This window comes from Calypte anna, chromosome 1 (assembly GCF_003957555.1).
Source record: "Calypte anna isolate BGI_N300 chromosome 1, bCalAnn1_v1.p, whole genome shotgun sequence".
NCBI classification, from domain to species: Eukaryota; Metazoa; Chordata; class Aves; order Apodiformes; family Trochilidae; genus Calypte; species Calypte anna.
In genome coordinates, this window is record NC_044244.1 from 6,124,509 (window position 1) to 6,139,804 (window position 15,296).

Here is a 15,296-nt window from a genome sequence, read left to right on the forward strand (position 1 = left end):
TAGGACTTGTATCAAATATATATATCATAGAACCACAGAATGGTCAAAGTTGGAGAAGACCTCGAGGATCACCAGGTCCAACCATCTATATCACTTCCCCCAAGTAAAACAAAAAATATGGATGATTCTCTCAAGAAAAGCAATTATTATAGAATCACAGAATGGTTTGGGTTTGAAGGCACCTTAGTTCACTCTCCTGTGGCCACAACTCCCCTGGCCAACCCGTGCCAGTGTCTTTTCTGTCTCAGGTTGTCATCACAGGAGAGGTGCTCCAGCCCTCTCATCATCTTCATAGCCCCCCTCTGGACTTGCTCCAATTGCTCTATTATTTGTACTGAAAAGAGCACAAGTCCAGTTCTGACCTAATCAGATAACTAAATAAAGACAAAGCAAGATGAGCTTAATTATTATTATTTTAACATGTTAAAAATACAGTCACATCAAAATAGGATACACAGTTATAAAACTGTTGCAGATGACATAAGAAAATAGTGTGTATATATTTTATATATAAAAATCTACAGTATTTACTAATGCTGATACATATTTTGGAGCCTTGCATTGCTTGCACAAATAAATTGTACGGCTTTGTTATGAATTACAGAACCATCATTAAACACTGAGATTATTACATTTAGCCACAATATTATATACATACATTTCTATGCTGCTGTAAGCAATCAGAACTAAAGTAAGCCCAAGTCATATTTATCTTCACAATTTTAGTTCAGAGTTTCAGTGTAGTGCTTTGCTACTAGTACTTTGCTGCAGTTTGCAATTTTTAAAATATAAAATCGCCCAGTTCATTAAAAATTACATCAGACACACTATATACACAAAAAAAGTTTTTGAAATATACTAAGTAAATGTTACTTCCATTTGTAAAAATTGTTTAACTTCTGTACCTTAAAACTTACAGAGCCAACCTGCAGCAATTATAGGCACTAAAGCTCATTCTTTAAAGGAAAAAAAAAATAATAATATCCATTTCTATGTCTTCAGTTAACAAATAATACAAAACAAAAGATAAGAGGACAACCTCCCAAACTACCCAAAACAGGTGTTGATACCAATGTTTTGCACTTAAGTATTAGAAAAATCTCTTTGTTAAGCACTCCAAGGACCTCTTCTGGTGAGATCCTTATCCACCTCAACTCCCACTGCTTTCAAGGAGAGGTCAGGTCCTTCTGCTCGGCACCTAGCTGCTCACAGGACCACATCCTGCATGTGCTACTTAACCTGCATTTTTTTTCACCCCTAATTCACAGTCAAGGAACAGAAAACACGAAGTAGAAAAGGCTGCAAAGACTGATTAGAAATACTTACATTACCAGGACTCTAAGGTTCCTAATAACAGTCAGGATCATTTTAGTGTATAACACCAGAGAGTCTCACAGCAGCCTGAGAGCACAGCAGCACATGCCCAGTCACAGACATGAACCCACTGGCTCTTTGGGGCACAAAAGGGCAAAACAAAATGGAACTGACATGACAAAGCTTAAGAGAAGGACACTGGGAGCTCACACAGCTCAGGGAATGTCAAGCCTCACCCAAATCCCCAGCTCTTGCATGTACTTCACAGGAGGGTCACAGAGGTGGTCATTCTATGACACCCATGAGGTTTGGCCCTGCAACCCATTTGTTTAGTCTGACAGCATGGCAAAAAGTGAAGGGTGCAGCACCATTTCTGTTTCTGGCATTACTCTTGCTGTGCTCCAATATTTTGCATATAGGATGACATTCAGAAGGTAGGTTAGGGTAAGAAGGTAAAAACTCTATGCTTTTGTTGCACCTAAAATAGTAGAGAGACTGCCCTGAAATTCAAGCACCATTCCTTGGCCAGATTACAGAGACATTTTTGGCTTTCTGCTTTTGCCTGTCTGCTCCTTCTTACTCAGGAAAATGACAAACAGTAGTCAAAGGAGAGGAAATTAACTCTCACATAAGATTAAATTAATAATCCCAAAGCACCTCTCCTGCCCAGAACAGATACTGGGATGCTGAGGCAGCTGTATAAAAATGACAGAAATTGCCATTCAAAAGGAATGGCTTCTCAAATAAATTACAGAGAAAAATTAATAAGAAACAAAAGTACTTCATAAGCTTTGCCCAAAGTTAAATGCATTTACATTTAAACTCTTCAGCTCTTTTCTGGATGCATTTGAGTACTGTAAGTGCACACTCGCACGCACACACACACCTAATACAGTGCATTAACCATGTCAGTCAAAATAAAACTTGTTAAAATGTGTTACAGGTTTTAGGCAGGGAGACTGTAACACATGTTATTTAAATGTAAGGAACAATGTCAGTATTAACCCTACTGTGTATATGACCTTATTGCTATGCCTGTGTGCATCAGATCACTTCCAATGGCTTCAATGCAAGTCTAAGAATTCAACTAGTCCTCAATGCAAGTCTGAAATACCTCTGAAACAATGTTATTTTTGAGAACTGAGGTGGGCTACTACTAACACAGTAATGTTTAACTGGTTTTGGCTCCTGCCATTTTACTAAGTAGAGACAGACTCTCAGAGAAGCACAGACTCATGCATAGACAATCCATCATTCCTGTTTCGATAGTGCTGGGCTTGAGCTGCTGGGCTTGAATATTGGTATTGTGGGGAACCCTGTTCTTCAAAGGTTGGTGAAGTCCTGTATCTTATTGGACTATCCACAGAAACAGCAGGAAGGTCTTGAAAAGGTGTTGACTGAAAATGCTGATATTTCTGGAAGTTATCCACGTGGCCTTTATTAACGTCTTGACTCCAAGGCTGCCTGTAGGGCTCGTGTCTGTAAGTGTATGCTGCATCTGGCCACTTTCTGTCTTCTGGTAAATAATCCACTGGAGGGATTATGAATTTGACACCTGTGGAGGACCTTGAGTTGCTGGGATAAGCATCAACAGGGGCTACTTCTATCTGGCCAGGGGTTGGTGGAAGAGGATTTTGGCGACTAACGGGATACGAATTCATTTGTAGTTTATCCAGAGAATAATCTGCTGAAATAAAAGAACCATATGGCCCACCAGAAGGGCTGGTTCGATTCCCATGATAATGCAGAGGTACAGAACTTGTATTGCCTATACTGGAAATATGTTTCGGAGAATTTCCATGGTAATTAGGTGGATTACTGTAACATGGCAGAGGCTGTTTTACATTCAATCCATGAGGTGGTCCGTCAGATTGTGATGAGTATTTTGGAGATCTGGGTTGTGAAGAGAAGGTGTAGTTATTGGGTATTTTTACTGGAGTTGGTATTTTTTCAGTTTGCTTTCTTGGACTATTAGAATATGTTACATGCCTAGGACTCTGTGGAAGAGCTCTCTCCAGCATCTCCTGAACAATATTTTCATTCTCATTCTCAACTTCTGGAACATTGTCATACTGAGAAGCATTAGACCCTCGCTTACTTTCATCAACATCCAAAACCCTCATCTTTTGCTTCACATTCAAAGGCTGCATTTCTCCAGGGCTTGGTGGTGGGCCCGAAATAAAATGGTTTACTGGCCTTCCTTTCACCTCTGCAGGAAGTTTCATTGTCTTTTCAATTATTTTGGTATCAGAAGGTTTATTCCACTTAGGTACAAATTCCTTTCTTGTATTTGAAGTAGCATTAGAATTTTGATTAGCAGCTGCATTATTATACTGTCTCGAGTTGTCTTGCTCTATTGGCTGAGGCTTTCTTCTGGTGTCTTCCTCATTCCTAGGCAGATTACTTTGTATCTCTACTGGTCGAGTCTTCTGCTGTTTTAAGGAAGGTTTATTTTCCAGTGAATTAATTCGTTTTCGGTTATTTGGTGAACTTTCTGATTCTTCTCCTGCAGATGGTCTCCTCTCTGTCCTTCTTGTTTGTGTACCACTGCTGGTCTGTCCATTAAGCATTGGAGTGGAGTTAACCATAGCAGGCTGAGGTCCTGATGGAATCTGTCCCAATGGCTTCTTTGGAAATTCATCTTCTTTACCTAAAACAAGAATGGGAATAACATAAATTCATCTTTGTACAGAAGTTTTGTTTAATCTGTTGGTCATGCAAGCAAACCCAGCTGTAATCTCCATTACCTGGCACCCTCCTGGTCACCATTCTGCTGACATGAAACAAATATTTCGCTTATACTCCTCATCTCAACCAGTTACTCTCATCTTCCTTTCTACAGCTGATGGAATCTTGCAAAGCTTTTGCTCATTCATGACACTTTGCAAAGAAAAAAATTCCTAGATGACATTTTGGTTATGGTACCTTCTCTGTATGTACTCTCTTCACACCATCCCTCTGACATTAAATAAAGTACTATCTCCACTTCAAAAATCTTTCCCAATATCCCTCTCCCAATCTACTATCCTCCATTCATTCATCTTTCAATGTAATTCCTGTCAAATTATTCTATCAGCTCCTCACTCACATGGCACAAGCTTCCTACCAGACATAGTTGACTTTATTCTCACTTCTTTTTATGGGTGGAGCTCATTAATATCTGCAAAGTTAAGTCCTTTTTCCTCCTCAACCTCTACCTAGATATTTCGTCCTCAGTTTAAATAACCTCAGTTTATAACCACAAGACTCTATGCAGAATCTTTTTCTTTTTTTTTTAGCTCAGTGTTCTATCAGTTCCAGAACAAGTGAAATAGGTAATGATGATACTGGCTACGTCATGATTTCAACTGAGTTCAACTGATAAATTTTGCCAAACACAAAGGAGTCTTTACAGAACTAGGATATGAATGGAAAGTTCTCCCAGACTGGAGCTCAACATATCACACCAGCCAGTGGTAAGCATCAATTATGCAGAGACACAGAACAATCCACCCTGGCACTTCAGAAAATAAGTGTTTTATCACTTGATGATGCTAATAGAAAAATTTACTTAAAATTTTCCATTGCAATCTTTCTTCTAACAGTCAGTGCCCTTCATATTCTCAGCCAAAGTCTTTTACTATATCCACTTCAGTATAACTTATATTTGTGTAATACTTTCTCATTATAAGCAGAAAAGTTCACATACTTCTCATTATTTTTATCTAAATTTATGTTCAGAATTCCCTAAAATGTAAAAAAACTTTAAAAATCAGCATAATAAAACCAATCCTACTCTGCATCTGTTTAAGAAAAAGCTCTGTTGAGAGGAGTAAAAAAAAATGGCTACTCTTGCTTAAATGTTAAGCAAATCATTATATAAAATGTCTGTCAGAAAAATATTTTTGTAGAATTCCTGCTTCTTTCTAAGAGAAGAACTGTAGAATCTTTCTCCATCATCACAGATTATACAGCTTGCACCTCACTCTTTCTATCTATTTGTAATGAAAATCCCTTCCATGTGTCTGTATGTGTGCACTTGCTCCTGTGTACTCAAATGTCTCTATCCCCAAGATGAGTGCTGTGGTTATAAGTGAGCTATGGTCATTTTTACAGCTAATAGTATGAGTTTAATCTTTGATGACTGGCTCATGATTGAGATCCACAGAGGAAAGCCAGCAGCCAAGGTCAGAGCTATTTTTTATAACAGCATAAACTACAATCACAGATCAGTTGCTCTACAAACTAAATGAAAACTTACAGTTTGTGCCAGCTAGAACATAAAAGGAGAATAGAGAAGAACACAATGACACTTTGTGTCATGACAATATAACTAAGTAAAACATACATAACAAACCAAGCCTGGTTTTGCAAAGAAATTCAACTAGACTTTTATAGATTTTCAGAGTCTTCAGATGAGACCAAAAGTCACATGGAAACCTGCCCTCTTCTTCAGAAACATTTAACTTCAGATACCTCCATTTGTCTAAAATAAACACAGCCTGTCCAGGTTTTCTATAAAAAAACTTCCACTCTTATTTTCCCTTGGTTACCCTCTGCTCATATAGGATCACACAATTATTCCAACAGACAACTGAAGCTCTTACACTGAAGGTGCAAACTCCTTGTGCCCAGAAGGGAGATAATAAAATCACAGAATCATTAAAGCTGGAAAGGACCATCAAGTCTAACCTTTGGCCCAACACCACCATGCCCACTAAACCATGGCCTGAGTGCCACGTCCACACATTTTCTGAACACCTCCAGTGATGGTGACTCCACCACTTCCCTGGGCAGCCCATTCCAATGCCTGACCACTCTTACAGTAAGGAATTTTTTCCTAATATCCAATCTGAACCTCCTCTAGCACAACTTGAGGCCATTTCCTCTCACCCCATGCCACATGTTAAATAATCCCACAGGATTATACACCTGGCACACTGTACTCTGCCATGGAAAACACCTGTACAAATGGTTGGGAGACAGTACAGCAGGTCACACAGTGGGGTAGTGCCTCAGCATTAGGTTCCAACAAGTGGCTCCTGGAATTACAAGCCTCATGGTTTGTTCTCTCTTGCTGTGAGGCTCCACTGTTTACAAGACAGGATAAAATCTGAAGATTTGTAAACCTGAAGTCCCCAGCAGCACACCATTTGAAGAACAGATGAGGAGACAGGAATGAGTTGCAATATATAGTAAATGGATGATTTAACAGCTTTGCCATGTACTGCCTGCTGCTGCAGCAGCCTCCTCAAAATTGTTCTTTATTCTTTATGAACAAGAGTACACTTTCAGAACTTGCTTTAGTTTGGCAAAAGGCATTTAGTACCATTTAGCTCCATTTGTATTCTAAAACACAGTGTTCAGACAAAGCTGAAGATCTTGTCTTCTATATCAGTCAGTTTTCCCCATAATAAGGATTCCTCATACTGGAACTATATTCACAGTGTTTTTAATCTTACTTTTAGTCTTAATATTGAATGTTAAAAAAGCATGACATCTGAATTAAGAAACAATACTCAAAGACATACCCCAAAACTTGTCATCTAAATCATCTAGAACCAGTTTTTATATGCTGCTAACCTACTTATAAGCTCCAGGTGAACCACAGTAGTTATGAGAGAGCATAGCAAAATGGCTCCTCAGTATCTTTAAACTATTAAATATCTGTCCCTGTATGCAATAAATGTTATAGAAAAATGATTTATTTTTTACAGATTTGAAATACAGCTATTCAAGCTATGTACAAAAAACTGAAGACAAGCTGCTCTAGCAGCTGTAATGCTTCCTTCATTTGTACAAAGACATAAAAAGCATGAACCAATTTTTCTTTCTTCCAGGTTTTACTCTTTAAGAAATGCAGGGTAATATGAGATCCTTTGAAATATACTTGGTTGCACAATAAAGGTGGGGTTCATGAGAGGTTTTCTGCTTTTAAATTTCACACACTTAAGGTTTCTTAATTACCACTAAGCTCTAATAAAACCCAAGTGAGAATACTGCAGACATTTTTTTTTTTTAAATTTTATCTAGGCTGCTTTGAAGATTACTTTCTGTCACCTTTCCTTCACATTTCAGGGTAAAAGAACACACTACAACTAGGTAGATATGGGCTGCACTTTCTAGATTGTATATACTATAACATGAATCAAAGCTGTAAAATGAATATCAGAGGAGTCTTACTAGGTTAGTTGTGAAACTGTTAAAACTCGACATCAATTCATGTACTGAGTAACAAGCAAAGTGTTCCAAAACAATAGTTCATTTAGAATAAAATCTCTGCATTCTAACAGCATGGTGCTGTGTTTATAGGCTGGTAATAACAGAGCTTAGTGCTTTCAGGGAAAACAAAAATATGGAATAATGAGTAGGTGTGGAAGAAGGGTCAGTGGGGAAAAAAAAAACACAACAGCTTTAAATCTTAGCTACAGGGCTTCCAGAGAACTTGGTTTAATGTGACCCCAGACAAAAACAACTGACATAACTTGCTTAATCAACCACATCTGCATGTGAAACTTTAAGAAAGGCCACATTGCCATAGGTGCTCAATTTGGAAGCACAGGCCTTGTGCCGGTGCAAAAATGCTTGAGTTCTCATCATCTCCTGCAATAAAAAGGCTTGAAGGAGAGCAGTTGTATACAGTTTTATGAATACTGCAGCACAAAGGAATCCTGTAAACTGGACAGCTTTAGATAACAAATTTGTTTTAAACTGCAAAACAGATATTTAATTCTAATTTAAGTATACAGGTCACACACACACTCATATGTATATATGTTTATATATATTTGCAGAGCTGTAACTTCCAATGGAACTACCAAGTAGCTTAAAAACAAAAAATCCTGAAGGTCAAAGAGACCACAAAGTTAAACAAGTAGAGGATAACCAAATCTATCACCATGCACAGTAATGCAGTGAGACATTCCTCAACCATGCAGAACAGCATGCAAACTATGCCTGTGAACACTTTAAGCACTCCACTATCAGCAAGAATAGCAAGAAAACCATAATGCTGTATGCTGGCAAGCAAGAAAGAAAAAGGTACTAAAAGCTAAGGAAAAGAAACCACTCTGTAAAAGCAAACAAAATAACCCAAGCATCACAATAAACATCTCTAACTTAAGAGGTATACAAATAGCTCCCCAGAGAAGCATCCAAAAGTTCCAGTTCTTACAAGCTGCATATCTTGGATCTACCAGTTCTCCAAATCTGGCTAAAGCCTCACACACAGCTCTCCACCATCATCATAAATACTTCAACTAACTCACTGTTCAAACTCCTGACATCTGAGCATGCAGAAATTTTATCTGGATATTTTTAAGGACATTCACTGAATACCTACTTGTGCTGTTGTTCCAAAGTCTGAGTTCATTTACTTGCTGGACATAACTGCCTGACTGAGGAATGGAGAATCTCTTGCATTCTACATTAGGTATTTATGGGACTTAAGTGCTTAGCTATACAGTCTATTATGTTTACACACAAGGTTTAAAGCATTTTTAAGCTAGAGGTTGAGACAAAATTGTCTGGTCAGCTGAGGTTGTTTTGGCAGTGACTTCTATAATCATCAAATGTGCCTCTGTCCTTTTGAAATTAATAGGGCAACTAGATTTTTCTCAGGTTGCCAGTATTTTCAAGAGCTGCAGAACTGAGTAACTCTGGTCCTTCTTCAACAAAACAGGTTCCTAGACAGAGTTTAGTTACTGGCTTTTCACAAAGGCAAACATCATAGATTATATCAGAATCTGCAGAACTGGGACTACAGGATTTTCTACTTTTCCTTTAAAGGAAAGGTAGTGCTTTAGTAGGCTTGTATGCAGGATAGAATAAAATAACAAATAACAAACAAAATAACAAAGAAAATAGGGTTAAAAAAAGGGTGAGGAAAGAAAGAAATCCAAGAGGGACAATTTAGCAGAACAAGATTGATCAGGTGCTTGTTTGCTGCCAGTAAATATATTACTTGACATGAAAAGTAGAAAAACAAACATGAGCAGATCTGTCTGTTCCCAAAAAGATAAGAAATTCAAGTCATATAAAAGAAAGTTTGTCTGCCTACTTCTTCCTGCTCTAACAAGGCTTGGTCACCACCCAGTGGAAGTCGATCTCAACTACAAGACTTTTACAGATAATTGCTTCAGGAGGCACTAACAGCCTCATGCATTAAATAGCAGACATATAATTGGAGTAAAGTGCTTTAAGTGCTCTCTCCAGTGAATAACAGTCTAGGCCTTCATTTCAGCACCAGAATACATACACTTTGACTGTTCTAACACAATTTTCAAGAATCGTAATGGTCATAAAAACAACCCTTAAAATGACATCTTGGTATTTTGTATTTATTTTCCCTCAGTGATGTCCCATCTTACCCCTTCAGTTTACAAGTCCAAGAGAATTTTAAAGAAATTTAAATGCCTGCACTAGAAGCTCAAAATGCTACCTGAAAGCCAACATCTGCTCCTGCTTCTTTATCAGCAAAGGAGTTACTCAAATGAAATCTTGCCTGACAACTTGAAGGCAGAACAAAATACACTTGTTTGCCTTCCTGCTATGTCACTTTTGCAGCAGTGACAGAAGGAAATCTTACTTTAATAACATCTGCATTTAGCTAAACAATAGAAATTTTAACATGGTCATCAACCAGAAGACTGAGGTGAGCCAGCTGTGAGCTGCCTTTGCAAAACAATTTTCTAAAATTAACCACTTTGCTTAATAACCCTAATTCTGCATTTCATCTTTTACATCCCCAACTCTTCATTTCTTCAACATAGACTTTCTTGAAAAGTCAGTTTAGAATTGGAATATGAACACTGACCAGCAAAACTATCTGGATCATATTTTCAAAAACATGCAAGTTTTAAACAGCAACAGTTTTGAAATTATGCAATACCAATGCTTAAAACTGCTGAAATTATATTAGTAAGATTTCATGTATTCATTTCCTCCATAATATTATAAAGTAGTTGTATCACACAAGAAACAAGGCAGAAAAATTAGTTGATTAGAATAAGTGCATTGTATCAAATAGCTACTTGTGTATTCTTCAAGCACAAGTGAAAAATCCAAAATTGCTCTGAAACAAAACACAACCAAAAGAGAGAGACTATCAGAAACAGGAAAGTTAACCAGACTTACATATTTCTCTTGTTTTGGCTGGCTGTCAAAAGGTGCACCAACAGTAAAGAATTTATATTACTTAATAGATTATTAATCTACTACATATTTCTGTGCTATCACTGATGAGCATTTTAAAAGACAGATATTTGAATAAAAAAAGTATTTATAATAAATTTTAAAATATACCTCTAAAGATAAGTAGTATTTGCCATAGATCTTCAAATGTTTATCTGCAAGATTCAAACTTTTCTAGTTTTCCCTGAGCTTAGAAAAGGCTGGGAAAATGAGAAGAACTGAGTTGGATTTTAAAGCTGGTGTTATCACACACACAAATAGAGCTAAGGTAATCACAAGAAAAAGGGCAGATTCTGAATTTGCCAGTACTGCTTTAAAATCAAAGTACATGCCCATTATCTGATTTAAGGCCCTCTCAGCTGCTTTAAGGTCAAACAAAAGTAATTAAAAAAACCCAATACAGGATCCCTTTGCCCTCCCTTTTTAGGACACCTTATATCAAAACACACATGAAAAATTGTCTCAAAGAGCCTTTAGGTTGAAGGTTGGCTTCAATGCCTTGTTTATGAAGCACTAGATTAATGAACTGTTTTCAGTCACATATTTTTAAGCAGAATATGAAAATTCCACTGGAAAGTGCTTTTGTGTATTGAAGTCAGACACTATAATATTATATGTGTATTAATATATAAATGCTGTTTATTGAGCACTGCATTATGTATGTAGTCCTACAGGAAAAACTTACAGCAAAGATGGAAATTCAATCTGTATCTTGTGAGCATTAAAAGAATTCTGCTGCTCTTTTAGCAGAGATTGCTCTCTCGAGGCAATCCTATGCACAAATAGAGGTTGAGAGGAGAAAGGATTCTAGACAGACCTGAGGAGAAGTTCTTGGGGGTGGTAGTGGTTTAGCAGCTCCCCATGAGCTGTCAGTGTGTGCTTGCAGCTCAGAGCTAACAATGTCCTGGGCTGCATCACAAGCAGCACAGACAGGGGTCAAGGGAGGTGATTCTGCACCTCTGCTCTGCTCTTGTGAGACCCCACCTGGAGCTCTGTGTCCAGTTCTGGAGTCCCCAGGACAAAAAGGACACAGAACTCCTGGAATGTGTCCAGAGAAAAGCCACAGAAATGCTCAGAGGGCTGGAGCACCTCCCCTGGGAAGCCAGGCTGAGGAAGTTGGGTTGTTCAGGCTGGAGAAAAGGAGGCTCTGAGGTGACCTCATAGCAGCCTTCCCATATCTGAAGGGGCTACAGGAAAGCTGGGGAGGGCTTTTTACATGGGTGTGTGAGAGGACAAGGGGAAATGGTTTCATACTTGGAGAGGGGAGATTTAAGTTAGACATTAGGAAGAAATTCTTTACTGTGAAGGTGACGAGACACTGGCACAGGTTGCCCAGGGAAGTTTGGATTCCCCCTCCCTGGAAGTGTTCCAGGACAGGTTGGATGAGGCTTGGAGCAACCTGGTCTGGTGGGAGGTGTCCCTGCCCATGGCAGGAGGTTGGAATTAAATGATCTTTAAGGCCCCTTCCAACCCTAGTCATTCTATGATTCTACAGTTCCATGATAACACCCAAGGAAAGAATCTGCCTCAAGAAATTTTGGTATTCAGTGGTATATACCAAGAAAATTCCTTTTGCTGTGGTCTAAACATCATCTTTGAATTAAGTAAGGAAGATTGTCCATTCTGCATCAGATCTGGCGCCTTGAGGAGATTTAAATAGAAGTCATACAGATTTAGATGAGTGTGCTGTCAAGAACCTGTTGTGGTGTGGACACCCTTCATAAGGTTTCAAACAATCCAGAAAACACCAATTGTCTTTTCTACTAAACTTGCTTGAGGATATGTCAGAAGAGAAGTACCTTAAAAGACAGTTCATATTGTATAGCTATCACAGCCTGCCTCTGAGAGCTTGATAACCAGGCAGCTTGCCAGTAAGAGTCCTTTTCCAAACAGTTTCCTGTCCCCATAGTTAATGGAACAGGGATGCCTACCTTGGGTTTGGTGAACAGCACTTCAGCTGTAAGTTAAGGTTGATAAATATGAGCTATCCTATACTGGCCAGCAGTTAGACCAGGAATTACCACAAAGAAGAATGAAAATCCATCTGCTTTATGCAAAATAGCCCCAGCCTTGGCAAAAGCATTTCACTGACATCCAAAATTAGCATGATCCTCATTACACCCATGTTCTGGTTGAGCATTTCAAGGGTTTTATCAGTGAGAATGTCTTAAGCGAAGTCCCTTCCTTCCTCTCTGCTCAGAAGGGAACAAGGAGCTCCTTAATTCAGTGGGAAAAGCCATGGAGGAAGCAAGCCAGAGAAAGCTACATCAGACATAAGCAGACGTCCACTTAAAAGTAATGCAAAAGTTATTACCTCTTTTAATATCCTTCTGCAGCTCACCCTACTAGGGCAGGAAAATCTATACAGCCTAACAAAGGATGCCAGATGGAAAATTCCACTGAGCTTAATTAGCTCACTGCTATTCCTGGATGACTGATACTGATGCAACTGTAAGACTAGCTTTTTTTTCCTTCTATCATGTATTTTTACTTTAGTTCTTAAAGGTGTAATTGTGTCTCAATGAAAAAAAAAAAAAGGATAGGAAGTAGTGCTATGATTTCAGCTGAGAAAACTAAAATAAACACTACTTTCCCAGGCTACAGTGGATACTTAAATGAACAGTCTGTTATTTTGTGTGTATTACTGCCTCAAATACAATGGCTTCACAAATTATACATTAAATTGGAAGAAAAATAGTTAAAAAGAGACTGAAGGTAGTAAAGATAGGACAGTTAGACAAGCAAGCAAAGCTGAATGTCTAGAGAATGCTGAGAACCTGTAGAAAAACATTATTGCCTGAAGACAGTGATTAGTAAAACCAAAATTAACATCAGAGTGGGAAAAGACAAAAAAATAAATCAAAGGCTTGTGAAATTCATATAAAGAACAAATAAGGCAGCTTCACTCAACTACAGATAATAGCAGACAAATCTGCTAGATCCCAAGGATTAGGATGAAGACATTTTATATTTATTTTCTGTTATGATCCCATTTACCCCTAGCAGAAATATACCACACAGAGAGGTTCTCCCAGGCTACTTTGAAATTCGAAAGGAAAAAACCTGAATTCCTCATCCAGCACCAAAATAGACTTCACTTTGACCTTGTTTTCCTATTTCAATATTAAATGTTCTTCATTCAAGTTAAAAAAAAAACATTTTATTGTCATTGATGCTGCTTTAGCTACCCCAAAGAAAGAACCAATATGGAGCTGAAGATTTAACTATCCTGTCAGGTAGTTGTATCAGAAGTTACTCCTCAGTGTAGAAAGTATGAAACCAAACAACTTGCATTCCACTGCCAAACTGTCTTGGTAAGGAGTAACATCTGGTACCTTTTGCTGTTGTGTTGAACACCTTCTGTTGGGGTATGATTAGACAGGGGCAGAGGCAGTGCTTGCAGTGACAGGGAGAAAACCTCCAGGCTCAAGCACATGGGCTGGAGATAAGAAGGACCACAAAGACTGAGCATATGCAAAAAGGCAAGAGCAAAAAAGCAGACTTAGATCTATTGTGACTGGGGAGAAAGTGTGCTGGAGGGATAACAGACAAAGTCAGAAAGAGGGCAAACCACAGGAAGAGAGAGCAACAAAAATGAGAAACCAAGATGATGTGAAACAAAGATGATGATGATAAGCCAAGATGATGTGAAACAAATGCACAGAAAGTGCTTCTGCTATAGAAGGACAGATCAGTGATGAGTAGTCCTAAAAACATCCAGTAAAGCAAAGCAAAGTTACTTGAATTTCTGCCATATTTCTAACCTATTTAAAAAGATACATTCTTTCTCACATACTATTTTACAACTGGGAAAAATAAAGAAAAAGGACTAAATAATCACAAGGAAAAAATCTAAGTAAAGATTATGGAGGTAGGGATAGAAAAGGTAAAAGAAATCTTTAAAGAGGAAGATGAGATTCTATACATATTTCCTAAGCAGTGCCCCATGAAACAACCATCTCTGCTCTGCAACAGAAAACCACAAAGACTGAGAAGAAATAAAGACAATAATTCAGTTAAACACCTAGAATGTCTATCACTTGCAGAGAATTAAAAATCTGGATTTCACTAACAGAAGTTCCATAGTTAATCAAGTTAGAAAACAGGCTGGATTCTCAGAGCAAGCTGGTGCTTCCAAAAATTTGAAACCTTGATACTTGATGTTTTATCTTAAAAGATTTTATAACTCTAAGTTAATAAAATTATGAGAATATGGGATGTTGTACAATGCTTTGCCATTAAGTTACAACCAGTAAATAAAACTCTAAAAAAAGAACAAATTCATTAAACAAAAAGCATTCATTTTAAAATGTAAAATATTTCAGGAGAAAAAGTCCAAAATCTATGCAGTGATGAAGAGATAAAAATTTGCATGTTTTTTAACAGCATGAATTAACACTTTAAAAATGGACAATGTGTGAATAGCTCATGTTAAAGCTGCTCATGTACAAGTTTCTTACCAGCTAGTGGCAAATCCAGCTTTGCTCGTTTCAATTCTGATATAGAATTTTGGAGCTGGTCTATTACAACATCATCTTCATAGAAGAAATCCTTGGCTAAAGACTCCTGCAGAAATTCTACAAGTTCTTCCATTTGTAATTTCATCAGATGCTCTATACAAGAAAAAATATAATATATTAAAATGCCCTAATTATGAATACTGGAAAATTTCAAAGTAGAATGAAAAACTCTTAAGTAAGCAGGTAACAGAATTCTACACCTGAAATCTACAAAATGCATGAAAATTCCCTTGCAAATCAACAGGGAAATGCTTTCTACTTAGCATTCTCTACTTAGAGCAATGTTTTCCT

General features: G+C 37.8%; 1 protein-coding gene across 3 annotated transcripts in view; it reads right to left on the minus strand.

Annotated features, from left to right (window-relative positions):
* Positions 1-397: 397 nt before the first annotated feature.
* Positions 398-15,296, minus strand: part of USP6NL (USP6 N-terminal like) — a 119,891-nt gene continuing 104,992 nt past the window's right edge. For all 3 annotated transcript variants that reach the window (XM_030464941.1, XM_030464944.1, XM_030464949.1), the window contains exons 14-15: positions 14,946-15,098; positions 398-3,964 (exon numbers count right to left, since the gene is read on the minus strand). In XM_030464941.1, coding sequence (XP_030320801.1) covers positions 2,532-3,964; positions 14,946-15,098 — 1,586 coding nt within the window. In that variant the 3' untranslated portion in view covers positions 398-2,531. The remainder of the gene's footprint in view (positions 3,965-14,945; positions 15,099-15,296) is intronic.